General features: G+C 53.1%; 1 protein-coding gene and 2 long non-coding RNA genes across 7 annotated transcripts in view; 1 reads left to right on the forward strand and 2 right to left on the reverse strand.

Annotated features, from left to right (window-relative positions):
- The window catches only part of HS1BP3 (HCLS1 binding protein 3), a 48,482-nt gene that overhangs the window by 1,898 nt on the left and 30,631 nt on the right, over window positions 1-15,953 (forward strand). The window contains exon 1 of one of the 4 annotated variants that reach the window (XM_061433201.1): window positions 9,846-9,969. The exons of 2 other annotated variants lie outside the window; for them this stretch is intronic. In XM_061433201.1, the coding sequence (XP_061289185.1) occupies window positions 9,938-9,969 (32 nt within the window). In that variant the 5' untranslated portion in view covers window positions 9,846-9,937. Of the gene's footprint in view, window positions 1-9,845; window positions 9,970-15,953 lie in introns of those variants that run through there. One more of the 4 variants, XR_009739528.1, reaches the window with a different exon arrangement.
- LOC133257388 (uncharacterized) lies at window positions 2,700-5,737 on the reverse strand. Its single transcript, XR_009739532.1, has 2 exons — window positions 5,281-5,737; window positions 2,700-4,060 (listed from the first exon to the last, which is right to left on the reverse strand). It is a non-coding gene; the product is annotated as an uncharacterized LOC133257388 (long non-coding RNA).
- On the reverse strand, window positions 9,236-10,459 carry LOC133257387 (uncharacterized). Of its 2 annotated transcripts, none has more exons than XR_009739531.1 (2): window positions 10,304-10,459; window positions 9,236-9,566 (listed from the first exon to the last, which is right to left on the reverse strand). It is a non-coding gene; the product is annotated as an uncharacterized LOC133257387 (long non-coding RNA). The 2 variants fall into 2 exon arrangements; XR_009739530.1 differs by having other exon boundaries at window positions 10,289-10,459.

Consider the following 15,953-nt stretch of genomic DNA (forward strand, 5'->3'; position numbering starts at 1 on the left):
TGTGTGTGCTTGAGCCAGGCCTTAGCCACTGTCACCTGTGTGTCTTGGTCTGTCAAGTCAGACAACAATGCATTTCTTCATCATGTAGCCATTCCTCTATTCATGTATTCTTTCCTCTAAATACTTAACTGTGAGTGGCTCTCCATATATTGTGAATTCAGCAACATGCAGGACAAGTGCATGGAGCTCTCGTAAAGGTAGAAGAGATGGTAAACACTTGCATAAATGCACCTGAATATATGGTACACTGTTAGGTGGTTCAAAGTAAAGTGATGGGGGAATCCCCTGGCGGTCCAGTGGTTAAGAATTTGCCTTGCAGTGCAGAGGACACCAGTTCACTCCATGGTTGGGGAACTAAGGTCTCACATGCAGCAGAGCAACTAACCTGAGTGCCACAACTAAGCCCTGATGCTGGCAAAAATAAAAAAAAAGTAAACTGATGGGAAGCAGGGCTTGGGGGTCTTTTTGACCACCAGTGGCCACATTGAAGCAGAGCCCAGAAAGGAGAGAGGCAGAAGGAAACTTGGGTCATGCCTGGCTCCCTCTCCTTCCTCTCAAATAATGATGGTAACCAATGGTTACCATTAACCAAATGATAATTATGGTTCTCCAAGTACCAGATGCTACTGCTAAGTCACTCCAGTCCTGTCCGACTCTTTGCGACCCCATGGACTGTAGCCCACCAGGCTCCTCTGTCCATGGGATTCTCCAGGCAAGAACACTGGAATGTGTTGCCTTTTCCTTCTCCACCAAGTACCAGGCATGTTGCTAACTGCTTAAGTGACTTTATGGCCCTTAAGTCTCACCGCTGCTCTGTCCTGTGAGGTGTGTGCGTGCATGCTCAATCGCTACGGTGTATCCAACTCTTTGCAACCCCATGGACTGTAGCCCTCCGGGCTCTTCTGTCTATGGGATTTCCCAGGCAAGAATACTGGAGTGGGTTCCCATTTCCTTCTGTAGGGGATCTTCCCAACCCAGGGGTCAAACCTGCATCTCCTGTGTCTTCCGCATTACAGGCGGATTCTTTACCTACTGAGCCTCCTGGAAAGCCCATCAGGCATTAGTGTTCCCATTTTATCGACAGAGAAAGTTGAGTCACAGTGAAATGTAACACCTTCCGCAGGTAACCTGGTGAATGGCAGAGCCTGGAGTCATCCTGTCTTTGTCCAACCCTTGGCTGCTCACAGCGGAGATGGGATCATAGCGGGGTGACCTGCAACACTCTGCTCAGCTCCAGTGGAGAGGCAGAGGGTCCTGTCTTGCCCTGCAAGCTCTTTGGAAAATTCTTGGCAGAAAAGAACTCTCAGGTCCAGGTGAGGCTTATGAAAGCACCGTCTTGAGGACTCCTTCCTGCCTCTCGCATCAGCTGGGAGCTCGCCAACTGAACACAGTCTGTCATCGGCAGCAGCAGGGCCTGCCTGTGGCTGGAGAAGCCACACAGCTCAGAGCAGGACTGGCCGGTAGGAGCATGTGGTCTGACAGCTAAGTTTACATGAAGTGACCTAATGGCCTAGTGAGTCAGGCTCGCGGCGAGGGCTTGACTTGGACCAGGTCTCCCATGCCCTGTTCAGGGCTTCCCTGGGAGCCGTGACTGAGCATCCGTCTGGAGAGGCTCCCTTCTTGAGGACAGGGGAACGTGACACCAGGAGTTCTTGGCCCCCCATCAGGCCTTCTGCTGAGCGGGTGGCTGGTCTCCTGAGGCCCACAGGGCCAGGCCAACCCTGGGCTCACTTGGGGCTTCCTCCAGGGTCAGGGAGGCCTTTGGTAGGTGGGCCAGGCAGGTGGGAGTGCTCTCTCCTGGCCTGGAGACGTTGTGCCCTACCTGCTGCGTGGTGCACTTTGAAGGTGGCCTCCTAGTCCCCCGTGTGTCCAGCAGTCAGAGGGCAGCTGGTGCAGGAAACTTAGAGACAGCTGGGAGAAAACCGGGGGCTGCAAGTTCCAACTTCTGTTCTTTATTAGTCTGAAGGCCACCCCTCAGTGTCCCAAGAACTCCAGACTTCAGCTTTTACCTCCTCAGACAGCGGAGGTGAGATTGGCTCCAACAGGGGCGGTGGGGGGGGGGGCGGGGCGCGGACAGAGAGGCAGCCTGGTTGGGAGGTGGGTGTTTCTTAGTTGGGCTGGGAAGAAGCGGTCCCCACATTCTCAGCCCCAGATCCTTGCCTTGGAGAGCACTTGGCCACCCATCTGTCCTCTGCAGAAGCTCTTTGCTTTCTCTGGCCACCATGTTTCTGACTCAGGTCCTAGAATTCAAGGATTTGAAAGAATTTGCTGTTGTTGCTTAGTAGCTAAGTTGTATCTGACTCTTTATGACCCCATGGACTGGCACGCCAGGCTTCCCTGTCCTTCACTATCTCCCCAGAGTTTGCTCAGATTCATGTTCATTGAGTCGGTGATGCCATCCAACCATCTGATCCTCTGTCATGCCCTTCTCCTCCTGCCGTCGATCTTTCCCAGCATCAGGATCTTTCCCAATGAATCAGTTCTTTGCATCAGGTGGCCAAAGTATTGGAGCTTCAGCTCCAATCAGTTCTTTCCAATGAATATTCAGGACTGATTTCCTTTACGATTGACTGATTGGATCTCCTTGCAGTCCAAGGGACTCTCAAGAGTCTTCTCCTGCACCACAATTCAAAAGCATCCATTCTTTGGCGCTCAGGCTTCTTTACGGTTCAACTCTCACATTCATACATGACTACTGGAAAAAAAAAACATAGCTTTGACTATATGGACCTTTGTCAGCAAAGTAATGTCTTTACTTTTAAATACACTGTCAGGGTTTGTCATAGCCTTCCTTCCGAGAGCAAGCGCCTTTCAATTTTGTGCATGCAATCACCATCTGCAGTTATTTTGGAGCCCAAGAAAATAAAATCCGCCAGTTTCCACTTTTTCCCTTTCAATTTACCATGAAGTCATGGGACCGGATGCCATGATTTTAGTTTGTTTAAATGTTGAGTTTTAAGCCAAGTTTTTCACTCTCCTCTTTCACCTTCATCAAGAGGCTCTTTAGTTCCTCTTCATGGGTGGTGTCTTCTGCATATCTGAGGTTGTTGATATTTCTCTCAGCAATCTTGATTCCAGCTTGCAATTCATTCAGCCTGGCATTTCACATGATGTACTCTGCATATAAATTAAATAAGCAGAGTCCCAATTTTGAACCAGTCAGTTGTTCCATGTCTGGTTCTAACTGTTGCTTCTTGACCTGCATACTGGTTTCTCAGGAGACAGGTAAGGTGATTTGGTATTCCCATCTCTTTAAGAAATTTCCACAGTTTGTTGTGATCCACACAGTCAAAGACTTTAGCGTAGTCAAAGAAGCAGCAGTAGATGTTTTTCTGAAATTTCTGTGCTTTCTCTATGATCCAACGAAAGTTGGCAATTTGATCTCTGGTTACTGTGCCTTTTCTAAACCTAGCTTGTACATTTGGAAGTTCTTAGTTCGTGTATTGTTGAAGGCTAACTTGAAAGATCTTGAGCATTACCTTGCTAGCATGTGAAATGAGTACAGTTGTGCAGTAGTTTGAACATTCTTTGGTGCTGCCCTTCTTGGGATTGAAATAAAAACTGACCTTTTCCAGTCCTGTGGCCTCTGCTGAGTTTTCCAAATTTGCTGACATATTGTATGCGGCACTTTCACAGCATCGTTTTTTAAGATCTGAAGTAGCTCAGCAGGGATTCCATCACCTCCACTAGCTTTGTTCATAGTAATAGTTCCTAAGGCCCACTTGACTTTACACTCTAGGATGTCTAAAAGAATATTGGGATTCTTTGGGCCAACTTTTCATATGATGCCTGACTCTTCACAAACTGCTACCGAGGCTCTGCTTGCATACCTGCAGAACGGGAGCTCCCTCCTAGTCCCGGGTAGTCTCCTGACAGCCCTGAAGGTGAGGCAGTCTGTACCCGGCTCCTGTGAGAGCCACCACACCTCTCAAAGGCACCTCTGCTGACAGAAGTTCACAAGTCACCCGGGAACGTGAACTGGCGCACTGGGGTTGATGCCACTTAGGAAGTCAGTCTTGCATTTCACCAGCGGGATCCACTCTGCTGCAGCCTGGAGCTCCTGATGACAAGACAAGAGAAGGTTCCTTAGAGATGCCTTGCCCTGTGCCTTGCATTGCCCATGCAGGGCAGCCAAGTCCCCAAGGAGGGAAAAGGATCAGCACCCTGGCATTTGGCATCACAGCTGCCAGGGAAGGGGGGGAGCCATCTGTGATCCTGTGTCTTTGCTCTCTGTGTGGCTCATAAGGTCCCAGCCCAGCTCTGCCCTGGGTACCCTGGAGGAGAGGAAGAGGATGATTGAGGGCTCAGCCCTTGCCCTGCCCATCATTAGGGGTTGTGGGCCCTTGCAGCCCAGCACTATTTTGGAAGTAAAACAGATGCCCCCCTGGGCTATAATGTTGATGGTTCCAGAGAGTCAAGAGACCAGAATTCAAATCTGGCCTCTCACCTCGGACCGCAAGTCCCTTGGCCCTTCCTGGCTTTTGATCCCCAGACGCTGATAACGATCCCCAGTGAGGCTAATCAAATGTCCACCAAGGGTCCACCTGTGAGAGGTGGGGAGCAGGTGAGGACGGGGCCCAGTGCCAAGGACCCAGGCAGGGGCCAGCCCCCCGGTTTGGAATGCATTCAGAGCTGGAGAGGGTTAGCTTTGAGGAGGCAGCCTCAGCTTGGGGCTGTACCCCCAAAGAAGGTGTCCCTGAGAGGGCTGGGGATGGTGACAACGGTTCACAGAGGACGCCCCCAACCACTGCAACCGCGCTGTTGCTTCCTGTTCAGCCAGAGATGTGCTGTAGCCACCTCCCCACGGAAAGACCAGGGGTGGGGCTGTGGATGTGGGACGATCCCCGCAGGCCTCTGGCTCAGCCCGTCTGATGCCCAGGTCTGGGCTTCCTCTGGCTGCTATGCATTTCCCATGCTCCACGCAGGGCTTGTCTGCCCCCAGGTTACCCCAGGCAACAGCTCTGGCATCCACACCGGGGTGGGCTGCAGCCCATCCCCGGCCACTGGCATGGCCCCATCCTTCAGTGAGGGGAGGAGATGGGGCTGAGAAGAAGGGAGTGGAATAGTTCCTTTCTAGAAATTTCACAGGGGTTTCTCAGGGCCCTTCCTTTAGGGTTGGGACAAATGGCAGAGGGCTGGTGGATACTGCCATCTGCTGGTCACTGGTTATAACAGCACCACAGTGTGGCTGAACCCCATTCCTGCTCAGATTTACAAAAACCAGTCTGGGAGAAGACTCAGGAAGCTCTGCACGGGGACCCTGAGGTTGAACCAGCTTACCTGGAGCTCTAAGGTATCCTGGGAGTTGAGGGGACAAGGACCACACATCTCCACTGAGGTCAGGAGAGAAACGAGAGGGTGGAGTCATGATAAACACTGGCTTCCAAACCACCTTTATAGTGCACTAGTTTTGTGACCTTAAGTTAATTAACTTGTTATCCTCCACCTTTAAATGGAGACAGAGATTCCTACCTGTCAGGTGTACCTAAGGATAAAGGAAACAAAGTAGGTAAAAGCTTTACCATAGTGCCTGGCTCAATAAATGCTGGCTTTTACAGCTTTCTGATTAAGTCAGTCCTGGTTTAACCTGTCCAAAGACTGATCAAACCTGTCCATCCAGTCTCTTCTATGTGGTCTTTTCAGGCCCATCGTGAACATTAATAGTCTGAAGCTATGCCTCCATTAGATTTTCTTGGAGACCTTTGTCGACACATGAGATTGAAACAAAACAAACTCCTTTTAGAATAAAAACTGGTGGCACTTAGAATGTGCAGTGATTCAGAATGCCGGGTCCTCCGATTTGTCAGGTAGGAGCCCCGGTTTTTAGTCTAGTCACATAATGAACAGAGAACCAAACGGTCTTCTTTGCTTGGGAAAATAGGGGTTAACAGAGGTCAAGAACAGGCTTGGAGGATCCAGAAGATGTGTCCCTAATTCTAGAATGTGAGATCTTGCAGCACTCCAGAGGATGAGGACCCTGGGACCAGAATGTCTCATGTTCCCATAGCAGAGTGTTGGACATCACACAGCTGACCTGGGGACCCGGTGTCCTCAGCCTGGATGGCCTGTCTCAGGTTCTCTGGTCCACATAGCAAAGGCATCTGTGAGATCTTCAGGAGGCTGGGCTCTAAGGCTGCAAAGGGTGAGGCTGCCTACAAAACTGGGGACTTGACCTTAGGCCACGGCAGCCCCTTTGTGTGTGTTTCCCACTTCCCTAGGTAGCTGATCCACCTCTGAATAATACCTTAATTTAGGGCAGAGCCCCAGCTGGGTCCTGTCCTCCCAGGCATTTTTTTCTGGCTTGAATAAAGAGTTGGAGAGCTCTAGTCAAAGTGCTTATCCTTATCGCTGGGGACACAAAGAGTTAGAAAAATATAGGGTGACAACATCAAAATCCCCAAAGTCACCAGCAAATCATTGCAAATGAAAACAATACCATTTTTATTTACTTCTCAGGCTAGTAAAACCAAAGAACGTAAAATGCATTCTTGGTGAAAGGAGATACAAGTAGGCATTCTAATATATACTCTTGGTGGGAATGCAAGTTCAGGGAAATTTCCCAAGAGCACTGTGACACAGCAACATTTTAAAATATATATATATATATATATTTATTTATTTAATTGGCTGCACCAGGTCTTAGTTGAGGTATGCAAGATCTAGATCCCTGATCAGGGATGGAACCCCGGGTCCCTTGCATTGGGAGCGTGGAATCTTAGCTACTAGATCATCAGGGAAGCTTCAGACAGACGCAACACTTTAAGGCAGGAAATTCTTTGACTCAGCACCGGCAAGGTACAAAGAGCTTTCTCCGAGCAAGGTAAACCCTCTGCAGGAACTTGCATGTATATGGCCAGAATTATGTCACAAAGCATCTTCTAACTGCAGTTCCTTAGCAGCATGAATGCTATACCTGTCTAGCCTTTATGGTTGTTGTTCAGTCGCTCAGCCGTGTCCGACTGTTTGCAACCCCATGGACTGCAGCCTCTATGGTAGTAAAAGGCAAACAGGAATAACTGGCTTTGGGGTAGCTCACCTACAGTGTCTGCCATACATCTCCTCTCATTTCAGTCACAGGTGAGCTCATTTAAGTAACAGCAGTGCTATGGATTAAAGATTTCCATCATGTCCATTTCACCAATGAGAAAACAAGGCTCAAAGAGACAAAATCTACTTTTTCATGTCCTGAGTCTGGCACCGCCTCCTCTTGGAAGAACTTCTGTATGCCCCAACCCCTGGATGAGTTGGCTATGTGCCCTTCTCTGCGCTCTGTGGGCCTGCACTTGCGTTGGCATCTCCAAGGGTCCCTGAGTGGTGTGTGAGCCCTGCCAGGGAGGCCTGTGTCTTCTGCATCCTCTGGGCCTGGTATAAAGTCCCAGCCCCATAGCGGTGCCCAGGAGCATTTGCTGAGGGACAGATGAGGTGGTGGCCTTGTTCGACTTGGGGTACCCAGCTCCCCACTGGAGTGCTAAAGCATCACTACAGAGAACAGAGACAAATCAGCAGGTCCCCAGAAATCCCACCCCACCAGAAACCAGGGCAAGGTTGACCAGAGCTCAGATAAGACTCCTTGTGGGCTGTGGTGCCTCTAACTTACCCCACTGGCCCTGAGGTCCAGCGACTTCCCTGGGGCAGGGGGTGACTAAGGCCTGGAGCATTCCTCCCAGGGCAGTGGGAAGGGGCAACTGTCAGCTTCCCTGCAATGTGTTTTGCGTTACTGCGGCTTCAGCCATGGAAAGGGCTCCCTGAGTCAGGCAGGAAGCAGAAAATATCAGATTTAGATTCCACATTCCATGCATTGTATGCAATTATCCACTGGAGCCACAGAGGGGCGTGTGGGACCCACAGAGGCAGAAAATGGGATTGCTCTCTGAATGGGCTCACTCTTTCATGGGGAACCAGTGGGGTTCTCGGCAGGCTCCGGGTGTGCCAAGTACCCCCTCAGTGCACGCTCGGAAGCCTGGGGCCAGGGGTGAGGTTCATTTGCCTGCAAGGCACAGGTGACCAACATGCCACCAGCTCCGGTGGGGGTGCGGGGTCCCATTCTTTGCAGCTCCCACCTGTGCTTGCCCTGGGACATGTGTGCTTCTCTGCACCCTCCTGTGCTGCCTTCTCCACAGGCTCAGCCTAACTCTCAGCTCCAACAGTTTTGTGACCTTGCCTATCAGGATCTCCAGCTGTGGACCCAAAGGCGGCCATGGGAGCCAGTTCAGGGACACCCATCACCCACCAAGCTGTGGCCCTCTGTGGACAAAGGGGAGTCAGCAGACAGTAGGAAGGAGCTAGAACCTTGAAGAGAGGACAGGAAAGGGGAAGCTGGAGGCAGCAAGTCCACAGACGGAGCCCTGGGCCATGGTGTCCTTGTCACGAATAGCTCAGGAGCCTCCACAGGGCCCCAAGCAGAGGCCCAGTCCAGTAGATAGCTGTTGAATGAATGAATGAAAAGGTCATGAGGGAGAGAGGAGAGTGGCTTTGTGAGGAACTCTGACTAGTATCAGAAGCAGAGAGACCTGTCATTTTAGTTGCTGAACATTAGAGCAACACAGGCTTCCCAGATGGCACTAGTGGTAAAGAACCCACCTACCGATGGAGGAGACATAAGAGACCTGCGTTCCATCCCTGTGTCGTTAAGATCCCCGGGAGTAGAAAATGGCAACCCATTCCAGTATTCTTGCCTGGAAAATCCCGTGGACAGAGGAGCCTGGTGGGCTACAGTACGGGGAAGGGGGTGTCATTAGGAAGGGAGGAAGGGAGGAGATGGTGCCTGGAGAGCTGGCGGGCTGGGGAGTTTTAGTAGCTCTCTGAGAGGAAAACTTTGGGAGACAGACACCCTCTTCTTGACCAAACTTTAGGCTCCTCTTAGCCCTCTTCTCGACTGGGCCTTTGACCTTGGTGCCTGCCCTGTCTCTGGCCTGCCCAGCCCAGTCTCAGCAAGAATCCTGCTAAGTTCAGTTGAGAAAGGCTCTCTCCCTTTGATACCTGATCACCCTTGGTATCTGATCAAGTTCCTCACCTCCCACCCGTTGGTGTCTTCTAAGCCCCCAGCCTGCCTTCAGGCTAGGATTCAGCAAGGATCCTCACCCTTGGCTACCTGTACCTCCATCACTGACCTCCCCCTGCCCCCTGGCTCCAGTCCCATTGTCCTTACTGTATTCAGGGCTAAGCCTGAACTCTCTCCCCGTTGGGAAAGTCTTGACTCCTGTTGCAACAGCCTTGAATAAAGTCTTCCTTACAGTTTTAACAAGCTTCAGAACATTTCTTTAGTGAGGCATAAGAAACCCAGTTCTCAGAAGCTTTTGCTGGGAAGGGCCTGTTGGCCTCTTTAAGGAAAGCCCCTGGAAGGCCTTGGGGGTGGGGGGTGGGGTGTCAGACTGCTGTTTCTTTAGATCACCCCGCACAGAGTGTTTCATCTTGTTTGATGGGTTCTCTGACCTCGTTTGACGCTGGAAACATCTCTCAGAGCATCCTTGGGACCCTGTGCACCGTTGAGTTGTTTCCCCAAAACTCTCCCCAAGGAAGCAGAACTGAATGATTTATCGTCCGGAAGCGGGACGCTTGGGGCACTCCTAAAAGTGAACGGGGCGCTGTCACTAACAATGCCGGGACATCAGACCCAAACCAGGACGCACGCGCCTCTGAATGGCTCGGGACACCCGGGCGCGGGAAGGGGGCGCGCTCGGCGCAGCTGGGGCCGCCAGCAGCGCCGAGCCCGCGCACGGTCCTCAGCCCTGAATCTCCGCCCAGAATTCCAGAAAGACCTGGAAAAGCACGGCCGCGTCCGGCCGAGCGCCGCGGCCACTAGGCGGCGGGCCAGGCAGGAGCCCGAGCTCGAGCCGGGGCGGGCGGGGCGCGGGGCGCGGGGCGCGGGGCGGGGACGCGGCGACGCCAGCGCCCGCGGTCGCGTGATCGCACGCCCCGCCCGGAGCCCCTCGCAGTCATGCAGTCCCCGGCGGTGCTCGTCACCTCCAGGTGAGCCAGACCCCGCGCCCCGGCCGCATCTCGGGCCGCGTAGAGTCGGGAGGGCCCGGAGCCGCGGCCCTAGGTGTCCCGGGCGGAGGAGGCGGCGGGTCCTGAGGATCCCGCCCGTCGCCCGGCGTCCCCAGCGCCGCTGGCCGTGGACCTGGGCTCGGCCGCTCCCCGGCCCTGCGGGAGAGGCCGCCCGCCCCGCTTCCCGGTTTTACAGATGGGGAAACTGTGGTCCCTAGAGAGTAACGAACTCATCCAAGACCTAGTGGAAGGCCTGGATTGGCCGATCCTGCACGGTGGTCAAAGAGGGGGTTCTCCTCACCCCTTTCCCGCTGACCTGCCTTCGTTTCTTTTCCAAGATCTAGTTATGCATCCTGGCAGCGCTGACTGTGTGCCAGGTCCGGGGCACGGCACCGGGAACGGGGTGAATCAGACCAGGCTCGGCCCGTCAGGGGAAACGGGCGGAGGACAGTTGTTGAGCCGGGGGGCGGGGCGGGGGCGGGGGAGGCTTCCGGTTGCCATGGGAACACAGGGCAGGGTGTACCTCCGCTTCTGTGAGGTGGGGGTGCGTGAGGCCAGGTCCTCCATGGGAAAGGGAGGGGACAGGTGGCAGCTGCTCTAACAGGTAGCCCAGGAAAAGTGCAGTTACCGCAGAGGCCTCCAGAGGGTCCCTGGAGGCAGAGGACCCCTGGGTCAGGGTGGCCTGGGGGATTCAGTACAAGAGGGATGCTGAAGGCTGGGGTGGGCGTGGTTTTACCGTCTCCCCCTTTCTCACATCTGTCAAGTGACTCACTGCAAGTGTTTTCACACACTTCACCCTTGATCCCCCTACACAAAATCTTAGGATAAGACCTCAGTCTCTTACATAAATGAATGTAAAATTTTTCCGGCTGTAATTTGAACATCCTTGTGGCTTCAGGTCTAGAAAAGTATGATTCTTTAAGGTTCTGATGTCAGAACCTGCTTGGTCTCCTCTCCGTGGTGGCTGGTCGTGTCCTCGCTGGCGGAAGAGGTTTCCCTAGTGCCACGTGAATCACCTCCTCTCCCTGAGCCCGTTTCCTTTTATGCGGTTAGGAGGTTTGAGGTTGGCAGGTGTGAGCAGGGCCAGCGGCAGACCAGTGGGAGTGTGACCTTGGTGCTGGGAGCTTGGGAAGGGGGTGAAAGGGCTTCCCTCTCTGCCCCACCTGAACAGGGATTCTTAACAAATGCAGGTGCTGGTGGTGAAGGCCAGGTGAGCGGTTCTAGGATAGTGAACCATACACAGTCCCTCTTGTGAGCTTTCGTGGGGCAGATGGGTAAAGGTATAGTGCGCCAGGGATGATAAATGGTATAAAGGAAAATAAAGTGGTAGGGAAATGGGATGCTAGGAGAAGTGAATGCTGTTTTATATGGTGTGGTCCAGGAGTGTCTTTCTGATAGAGTGGCAGCTGGGTAGATCCCTGACAAGTGAAAGAGAAATCTTAAGAAAAAGGGTACCAGGCAGAGGGGACAGCAGGAGCCAATGTCCTGGGGCAGAGAGATGTTTGCGCACCAGCCAGGAGGCCAGTGTGACTGCAGCGCAGTGAGCCAGCAGAGAGCTGGGTGATGTGGTGCAGAGTTTTACCGCATCTGGGGGCTTGGAGGCAGGGGACAGTCAGGACAGGCTCCCCAGGCTGGGGTGAGGCTCTGGGCATGGTGGGACCTGCTTTGGACTCCAGAAAGGTCTTTTGGCCGCTGTGCTGAGCAGAATGGAAGCGAGCAGGGTGCAGTGAGGAGACCATTCAGGAGACTCTGGCAGTCATCCATGTGAGAGCTGATGCTGGCAGAAGAGCTTAGAAATATTTGGGTTCTAGCTATATTTTGAAGATTGAGCTTTCGTGGGTTGCTGATGATTAGATGTGGGCCATGAGAGCAAAAAAGAGTAGTCAAGATTGACTACAAGACTTCTCTTGAGTTCCTAAAAGAGAGGCATTGCAATGGACCAGCCCAGGAGACTATGGATGGAGCAGGTTTAGGAAGGTGAGAATCACCATTGGTCTGGACATGTTTGTTAAGAAGCTTTCTGACAGCCAAGTGAAGACTTCGGGCAGGCAGTTCGGAGGAGTGTGGCTTTGAGGGGAGAGTCCAGATCAGAGAGGAATGAGGGACCACTGGCTCATAGATGGGATTTAAAACCTTGGACATATTTGAGATCCTTGGGGAAGATGTGGAGAAGGCAATAGCACCCCACTCCAGTACTCTTGCCTGGAGAATCCCATGGATGGAGGAGCCTGGTGGGCTGCAGTCCATGGGGTCGTGCAGAGTCGGACATGACTGAAGCAACTTAGCAGCAGCAGCAGCAGGGGAAGGTGAGTGAGAGAAGAGGTCTAAGGCGGGCACTTGGGGCAGGATTGCAGACCATCCAGGGAAGCTGAGTAGGAGTGGCCAGGGAGGTTGGAGAATCAAGAGAGAGAGAGCATGGGTCCCAGAGCCTCAAAGAGCAGAGAGGGGCCATCAGATACCTCAGGAGTAAGAGGAGAGGGAGACATCAAAGAGATCCAACCAGTCCATCCTAAAGCAGATCAGTCCTGAATATTCGTTGGAAGGACTGATGCTGAAGCTGAAACTCCAAAACTTTGGCCACCTGATGCGAAGAGCTGACTCACTGGAAAAGACCCTGATGCTGGGAAAGATTGAAGGCAGGAGGAGAAGGGGAAGACAGAGGAGGAGATGGTTGGATGGCATCACCGACTCAATGGACATGAGTTTGAGTAAGCTCTGGGAGTTGGTGATGGACAAGGAAGCCTGGTGTGCTGCAGTCCATGGGATCACAAAGAGTCGGACACGACTGAGCGACTGAACTGAACTGAACACAGAGGTCACTAGTGACCTGGGTGTGGGCTGTTTCGGTTGCATGATGAGAACAAAAAAAGTTCAAGAAAAAGTTGAAGATCAAGAAAAAGTTGGAAAAAGTTCAAGATCAAAGAGGAGAGGAACCCGAGACGCCATTCTCTTGAGAAGTTTTGCTTGAAGGGGGAGCAGAAATGGAGCAATAGCTCAAGGGGGAGATTGGGTGGAAGGACAGCTTTGGTTTGTCAGAGAAGTGGGAGTGATCCAGTAAGGAGGGGAGATTGATGGCGCAGAGAAGACAGAAGATTTGACGTCCTTGAGTAGGTGAGGGGTTGTCTTAGGTAGGAGCCAGCCAGTTTGTCCCTAACAGCAGGGGAGGCAGACGCAGGCCAGGTGTGGATGCAAAGGGATATGCTTGGAAGTTCTCCGACTGCTTCTCTTTTCTCAGTACACAGGAAGCAGGGTTGTAGGGAGAAAGCAGGTCCTGGGGGTTCGTGGATTTAGGCAACTTGGACTCTGTGCGGCGGGGTGGGGGAGGGTCCTGGGAGCAGTGCCTGCATCATCTGGTGGCTGGTTAGACATGCAGACTCTCAGGCCTTGCTGGATCAGCATCTGTGTGTTGACAAGATTACCGGGGGAACTGGGAAGGCACATCACAGCTCCGGAAGTTTGGTCTGGGGTATAGGTGGGCAGACTACACCCATGGGCCAAAGCCTACCCCCTACTCACTTTTTAAATCAGTTTAAGTACTGTCTGTGGCCGCTTTCGCTCTAAAGCGGCTGAGTTGGGTATGGTGGTAATGGAGACCCTGTGGCCTGCAAAACCTAAAATATTTGCTATGTGGCCCTTCACAAAAAAAGTTTCCCTGGGGGCCCGAGGAGAATGGGAGACAGTGTAGATTAGGCTCAGGGGCATGAGAGTCCCCTGAGGGGCTTGTTAACGTGAGGATTGATTCAGCAGAGCCTGGATCTGCCTTTCTCACAAGCTCCCAGGTGGGGCTCATGCAGCGAGGACCACACTTGGAGAACCCCCTAGACTGAGACCAAGCTGGGCTTGCCCGGCCCAGCACCGCAGCTTGCCAGTTGTGGCCATGAATTTCAAGTGGGACCAGTCAACACGTCTGACCACAGTGCTGGAGACTTGGGGTTCGTTCCCAGGGTCAGGAAGATCCCCTGGAGAAGGGAGTGGCCACCCCCTCCAGTATTCCTGCCTGGAGAATCCCATGGACAGAGGAGCCTAGCGGGCTACAGTCCATGGGGGTCACAAGGAGTCAGACACAAATGAGACACCCTTTAGTTGACCTGTCTGTGCATTTATCCCAGTGGCCTGCCACTGGTGCCCAGGACCTGGAGAACTGGCGGGTTTAGGGGAACAGGCAGGGGACCTGAGTCTGTGATCCCAGCCGTGGGGCAGGGCCTCTCAACTGGGGCGGCGTGACGAGGGGTACAGTGGAATTGTGTGTGGGGGGGCGGTGTCACAAATAGAAGCCCTGGAGAAACTGCCAGGTGTGGTGTTCCGAGACGGAGCAGTAACAGTAAGCAGGGCTGTTAGGAGGTGCGGGTCAGCGGGGAGGCAGGGGGCAGCCTGCAGTGAACCCTGGCTCCACCTCTGACCCACTGAGCCCAAGTACAGGTGACTCCCTTTTTGCGTCTGCTTCCCTGTAGCTCAAACAGTTAAGAATCTGCCTGCAATGCAGGAGACCAGGGTTCAATACCTGGGTCGGGAACATCGTTTGGAGAAGGAAATGGCAATCTATTCCAGTATTCCTGAGAATCCCATAGACAGAGGAGCCTGGCAGGCTGCAGCCCGTGGAGTTGCAAAAAGTCGGACACGACTGAGCAACTAACACTTTGGGCTTCCCTGATAGCTTAGCTGGTAAAGAATCTGCCTGCAATGTGGGAGACCCAGGTTCGATCCCTGGGTTGGGAAGATCCCCTGGAGAGGGGAAAGGCTACCCACTCCAGTATTCTGGCCTGGAGAATTCCATGGACTGTATAGTCCATGGGGTCGCAAAGAGTCAGACATGACTGAGTGATCAGAACACTCTGTGACTTGAAGTGGGTCTCAGTGGTGGTGTCCCTCTGTAGTGCTTCGGGAGCACCTTAGACAGGCGAGGTCCCCACAGCAGAGCCTGTGGGGGTGCCTCTTGCCTTTGATCCCCTCTGCTGTCCTGTGCCCGTCACACTGTCACGCAGGGACACCACGCACAGCACCAGGAGCAGAGGGTCTTAGCGCTTGGTGGAAAGGCTAGGACACTCGTCTTGTCGTTGGCGAAAGGAAAGGAGGGCTGATCATTTGTTTTTCCAAGTGGCTCGTGAATGCTGAACTTACTTAACACTCACCTGAAGGGCCGTTCGCCCGGGCCTTTCTCAGTGATTCATGCTTTCATTTCTTTCACTATACCAGCAGCCCCCAGCCTTTTGGCACCAGGGACCGGTGTTGTGGAAGACAGTTTTTCCAGGGATTCGGGGTGGGGGTGGGTGGGAATGGTTTGGGGATGATTCCATCTCATTACATTTATTATGCTGCCCCCGATCCAACAGGAGCCAGAGCTCAGGCAGTAACTCGAGCCACGGGGAACGGCTGTAAATACAGCTGAAGCTTCCCTCGCTTGCAGGCTGCTCACCTCCTGGTGTGCGGGCAGGTCTCTAACCTGGACCAGTAACCATCTGTGGTCCAGGGTTGGGGACCCCTGCCTTCCACCCGGTGAGAATGTTCGTGGGTGTAGAGGTTGCTACATTTGGTGGTAGGTGGCTGTGTGGTGGGTTGTCCTCCCTGCTGGTGACAAATGGCATCGTGGTATGGTGTCATTTGCCCGGTGTGGAAAGAGGGCGACCTGTGTGGAAGGAGTGCAGGGCGTAGGGTGCCACGTGTTGGATTGGGACAGAGTTCCGGGGCAGGAAGGGCCATGTCCCAGCTGTCTCCCTGGCAGCCCAACCCTTTGGGCCCTCCCGTTTCTTGTCTTTTGGAAGTCCTGCCCTGCAGAGGCTGGGTCTGGACCCTGATAACGGGATGCCCAGCGCATCCTGTCGTAAGTGTTTGTGTGGTTTATGTTTGTGAGTGCAGGTCTCCATGATACCCTCACCCAGAAAGAGGAATACATTTAGCCTTCTCACCTCAGGGAAAACATTTCATAACTTCTTTGCTCACTGTGCAATTCATTGCATTTGTGTAGCATT

Source organism: Bos javanicus, chromosome 11, assembly GCF_032452875.1.
Source record: "Bos javanicus breed banteng chromosome 11, ARS-OSU_banteng_1.0, whole genome shotgun sequence".
In the NCBI taxonomy this organism is placed as follows: domain Eukaryota; kingdom Metazoa; phylum Chordata; class Mammalia; order Artiodactyla; family Bovidae; genus Bos; species Bos javanicus.